Here is a 5149-nt window from a genome sequence, read left to right as displayed (position 1 = left end):
ATGGTCCTCCTGCTGCCCCACTGTCCTCCTGTCCCCCCGTGTCCTCTTGCCACCCCTCCTTGTCCCCCTGACCCCCCATATCCCCCATCCACCACCCCCATTGTCCTCCTGCCCACCTCATGTCCCACTCCCCCTCCTTGTCTTCCTGTCCCCCTCCACATCCTCCTGCCACCCCTTGCCCACCCCTGTGACCTCCTGTCCCCCTCCACATCATCCTGTCCCCCTCCACATCATCCTGTCCCCCTCCATGTCCTCCTGCCCTCTTCCCATGTCCTCCTGCCCCCCCCCGTTGTCCCCCTGCCCCACTATGATCCTCCTGCTGCCCCATGTCCTCCCGCCCCTCTCATATCCTCCTGCCCCCCCGTGTCCTCTTGCCACCCTTCCTTGTCACCCTGACTCTCCATGTCCCCCATCCACCACCTCCATTGTTCTCCTGCCCACCCCATGTCCTACTGCCCCTCCTTGTCCTCCTGTCTCCCTCCACATCCTCCTGCCACCCCCTCCTGTCCTCTTGTCCTCCTGTGTCCCCCTGGCCATCTCAATATCCCCCTGCCATCCCTGTGTCCTCCTGGTCACTCCGGTGTCCAGTTGCCACCCCTTTGTCCAGCCCTGTGTCCTCCTATCCCCCCCCCAGTCCCACCCTGTCCCCCTGTGCCCCCCTGTCACCCACCTCAGTGCCCTCCCAAGGACACCCCCAAGTCCCCACTGTCCCCCAAGGACACCCCCAAATCCCCGTTGTCCCTGTGCCGCCAGAGCTCTGCCAGGTCTGATGGACCTCAGGGCAGCTGCCTGTGCATCACCTGGGGGGCTAAAACCCCTGTTGGGAGCCCCACACACCCCTAAGTCCCCATTGTCCCCCAAGGACACCCCCAAATCCTCACTGTCCCCCCCAGGCAAGCGGCGATACAACATCAAGCTCTGGAAAACCTTCACCGACTGCTTCAACTGTTTGCCCATCGCCGCCATCGTGGATGAGAAGATCTTCTGCTGCCACGGAGGTGGGAAAACCCCTTCCCAGGGATCTGAGGGGGGGGCTGTGGAGGGTCGGGATCTCCGTGCTGAGCTCTGGGGGCTCCCCTTCCCCGCAGGGCTGTCCCCAGACCTGCAGTCGATGGAGCAGATCCGGCGGATCATGCGGCCCACGGATGTCCCGGATCAGGGGCTGCTCTGCGACCTGCTCTGGTCCGACCCTGACAAGGATGTGCAGGGCTGGGGGGGAGAACGACCGCGGCGTCTCCTTCACCTTTGGGGCCGAGGTGGTGGCCAAGTTCCTGCACAAGCACGACCTGGATCTCATCTGCCGGGCACACCAGGTATCTCCGGGACCCCCAAGATATTGGGGAGGGCCCCTGGAGCAGGGGTTTGGGTGCCCAGTGGGTGTCGAGTGTAGGGCAGGCGTGTGTACCCCAAGGATTTGCCCCCCAAGGGCGGTGTGTGCTCCAGGGGTGGGTCCTGAGGGGGTGTTTGCCCGCCCCAGAGGAGGTGTTTGACTTTGGGGGGTTGTTGTGAGTGTGTAGGCAGGATTTTGGGGGGCATTTGCCCTAGGATTTGGATATTTATCCTTGAAGGGTGAGATTTTACCCCAGGATTTGGGCATTTGCCTGGAGGTGGATATTGGCCCCAGGGGGGAAGATTTACCTGACATTGACCCTGGGGGGATGAGCACTTGCCCCAAGGGAGTGAGATTCACCCCGGGGGGGGCAATATTTGGATATCTGGCTCTGGGGGTGGATATTTTACTCCAGGGAAGTGGCAATTTGCCCTGAGTGGGCAGGTATTGACCCCAGGGGAGTGGATATTCAGGAGGTGAATATTTGCCACAGGGGGGTGGGTATTTGCCCCTGAGGCTGGTCAGTGGTCCCAGGGTGGTGGTTTATTTGCCTGTGGGGAGTGGTTATCTGCCCCGGGGGTGCTCACTGTGTGCCCCCCTCATGCAGGTGGTGGAGGATGGCTACGAGTTCTTCGCCAAGCGCCAGCTCGTCACCCTGTTCTCGGCCCCCAACTACTGTGGCGAGTTCGACAATGCGGGCGCCATGATGAGCGTGGACGAGACCCTCATGTGCTCCTTCCAGGTGGGCTGGGCAGGGGCAGGACACCCCCAATTCCTGCTGGGGAGGCTGGAGGGGGAGCGGAGGGCACCGAGGCGTTCTGCCCTGGAGGCAGGAGGGGAGCGGGGAGCTGGGGCGGGACGGTGTGAAGCCCCTTCCTCACCCGTTTCTCTCCCCCTTCACCCCTTTCTGACCCGTTTCTTCCCCTTGCCCCCCAGATCCTGAAGCCGGCCGACAAGAGCAAGGGCAAGTACGGGCAGTTCAGTGGGCTGAACCCCGCCGGGCGTCCCGTCACCCCCCCCCCGAAACTCTGCCAAAGCCAAGAAATGAGCCGTGGGAGCCGCCCCCCGCCCCGGCCGGGGTGCTGCCCACCCACCCTCCTGTCCCCCTCCCCACCCCACACCCACACACACACAGAATCAGGTCGCTTTTCTTTCGACTCAAGTTTTTTTATTTGGAGGATCCTGTTTCCCCCCCCCTCTTCGAGCCATGCTCCACCAAAGCAAGTCCAGTGCCAGGGCAGGGAGTGCCGGGGCGAGGGGGGAGCCCGGAGCCCAGAGCCCAGCCCTGGGGTGGCAGCGGAGCGGGGGGCGGGAGGAATTTTTTGAGGAATAAACTTATAATGAATCGGGTCACTGGGGGGTGCCTGTGCTGGTGGTCGGGTGCTGGGGGGGGTGGCAGTGGCTCAGGGCTCAACATTCTCCATCGCTGTCCTCTGCCAGCACCTCCTGCGTGGGGGCCAGGCCAGGCCCCCCCGGTGTCAGCACCGAGCCGAAAAACAGGGAGCGGAACTGTGGGGAGAAAGGGGGGGTGGGTCAGAAGGGGGGCTGTGACCACCCCCTGCCCCCAGGCACACCCATCCCAGACCTTCTTGTGGGGGGGGGGTCCCCGGCACAGCTCCGTCCTCATCCTCTTCCTCCTCCTGCTCCTCAGGGTCGCTCTGGGCTGTCCGGGGGGTGCGCAGGGGGAAGGTGGGGCTGGGGGGGGCCCCCAGATGCCCCCTCACAGGCACTGGTTTCCAGGGCAACCATGTAGGACTCGAGGTCATCAGCGAAGTCGTCGGCCGGGGTGGGCAGGTGGGACACACTGATGGGGAGGGAGTGAGAATACAGGGGCGGGATCGGGAATGTTCACTCTGGTCCCTGCTGCTGGCAGCTGGGGGGTTCATGTGGGACTCACCCGTTGGTGGGGGGGGGGAAGGGAGCTGCTTTCCAGGTCAGAGAGGGTGGCCAGCACCAGGTGAACCTCCAGCACGGTGTCATCCAGGGTGAAGACCACCGGCCTAGGGGCACAGAGGGGCTGAGGGTCGGGGGGACACAGAGGTGGGGCTGGCACGGGGTGGGGGGCACAGCACCCATTCTTACCTGCCAGGCTCATCGAAGTGGATGGTGAGAAGCAGGTTGGAGGCCTCGGCAAAGGTCAGCAGCCCCTGGGGACAAAGTGGGGGGTGAGGGGGGGGCTGGGGGGCGACACGGGGCTGGGGCAACCCAGCAGGGACTCACCCGAAATTCCTTGAGGCAGAAGGTGATGCGGGAGCCCGGGGACACGGTCACTGACTGGAACTCGTCCTCAGCCAGCCACATCTCCGTCACCATCGTCTTGCTCAGCTCTGATGGGAGGGGGAGGTGGGTGGGGGGGCTGTGAGGGCAACCCAGGGCAGACAAGGGGCTACTTCAGCCCACAGGACTCACCTGCCTCGTCCTCCACATAGTTCCGGAGGCTGATCTTGCCCCCAGGGCCAGTCCCCAGTGTCACCTCAGCCAGCGTCAGGGGGAAGTGGACCACAGCGTCTGCCAGCACGCTGGGGGCACAGGGGATGGGTGAGGGGAGCACATGGAGGGGGGCTGAGCACCCCAAATCCCATGGGGCCAGCCGGGATCCCTCCTTCCTTCCACCCTCATCCCCGTCTGCCCACCCCGGTGTACCCCTTTGTCCTGCCCACCCCAGTGCCACCCCCACGCCCTCTGCCACCCCCAGTGCCATCCCCGTGGTGTCCCCTTGTTCCCCCCTCACCGTGCTGGGGCACAGAGGCGGCTGGAGCAGCGCTGGGTGTCGAACACGGCCTGGAGCCGCTCGCACTCCTGGAAGGCCAGGTTGTGTGTCTTGGTGACACCTGGCAGTGGGGACACGGGCTCAGCAGGGCAGCACACGGTGCCAGCATGTCCCCACTGTTGTGCCACCCCTGGCACTCACCATACTTGCAGTGGAGCTGCAGGACCAGGCGGCTGGCACGGTGCTTGAGCAGGATGAGGCATTTCCCCACCGACTTCTCCAGCGAGGGCAGTGAGCGGAACACGCCCAGGAAGGACTGTGGGCAGGGGATGGATACAGGGACTGTCACCTGCCTGAGAACAACGGGGAGCTCTGGGGGGGGGTTCCTGGGCAGGGGGGACGCACCTTCATGTGGACTTTGCATCGGAAGCAGTCGGTGTCGGGCACAGGGCTGCCTGGCTCGTACAGCTGGAAGAAGAGGGGGGCGAAGAGGAAGGAGGCGAAGGCGGAGCGGGAGGAGTTGACGGTGCGCAGGGACAGCTGGGGGACACGCAAACACAGTGTTGGCACTGCCTGAAGGGATTGAAGGGGGCACAGGTGCCCCACCCAGCTCCCCCAGCTGCTCCATACCCCCTTCTCCGTGGGCTCCAGGTACAGCTCGTCGCCGATGCGGGACAGGGAGTGCACGGCTCGGCCCAGCACTGGGAAAGAGAGGGTGAGTAGGGGGGGTGAGGCAAGGCCTGGGGGACCCCCCCCCCCGCCGTGCCCCTTGCTCACCTTTGACGTTGCCGCCCGCAATGACACATTTCATGGCACCGGCACCGGACGGGCACGTGGGGGCTTCGCGCCACCGCCCCCAGGCCCCGCCCCCGCGTGGAGGCCACGCCCCCTCCCCAACAGACCGCGCCCCTCAGTGACGCCAGTAAACTAGGCCACGCCCCCTGCAACGAAAGACCACGCCCCCCAGCTGGTTCCGCCCCGCGGCCTCAACGCCCCCTTCCTTCCCCACGGTTTTTGGTTTCCCCCCTTCTCGCCCCGCAGCTCCCCGCCGTCCCCAGCGGCCCCGCAGTGGTCTCGCCCGCTCCCCCGCCCCCCTCCAGCCCCTCCCG

At 65.2% G+C, this 5149-nt stretch overlaps 2 protein-coding genes across 2 annotated transcripts in view; one reads left to right on the top strand and one right to left on the bottom strand.

Moving 5' to 3' along the window:
• The window catches only part of LOC113975013 (serine/threonine-protein phosphatase PP1-alpha catalytic subunit-like), an 8648-nt gene extending 6151 nt beyond the window's left edge, over positions 1 to 2497 (top strand). The window contains 6 exon segments of the mRNA XM_027698623.1: positions 894 to 998; positions 1089 to 1213; positions 1215 to 1313; positions 1938 to 2072; positions 2267 to 2344; positions 2346 to 2497. Coding sequence (XP_027554424.1) covers positions 894 to 998; positions 1089 to 1213; positions 1215 to 1313; positions 1938 to 2072; positions 2267 to 2344; positions 2346 to 2378 — 575 coding nt within the window. The 3' untranslated portion in view covers positions 2379 to 2497.
• RAD9A (RAD9 checkpoint clamp component A) lies at positions 2484 to 4914 on the bottom strand. Its single transcript, XM_027698609.1, is given in 14 exon segments — positions 2484 to 2839; positions 2916 to 2930; positions 2932 to 3033; positions 3035 to 3134; positions 3228 to 3244; positions 3246 to 3330; positions 3413 to 3477; positions 3551 to 3657; positions 3740 to 3849; positions 4062 to 4161; positions 4242 to 4356; positions 4446 to 4580; positions 4671 to 4741; positions 4818 to 4914. Coding segments are annotated over 14 exon segments (1155 nt in total). The 5' UTR covers positions 4852 to 4914; the 3' UTR covers positions 2484 to 2740.
• Between the last annotated feature and the right edge of the window lie 235 nt (positions 4915 to 5149).

This window comes from Neopelma chrysocephalum, unplaced genomic scaffold (assembly GCF_003984885.1).
Source record: "Neopelma chrysocephalum unplaced genomic scaffold, ASM398488v2 Primary Assembly neopelma1_24, whole genome shotgun sequence".
Lineage (NCBI taxonomy): Eukaryota > Metazoa > Chordata > Aves > Passeriformes > Pipridae > Neopelma > Neopelma chrysocephalum.
This window is presented reverse-complemented; position numbering and strand designations above follow the sequence as displayed.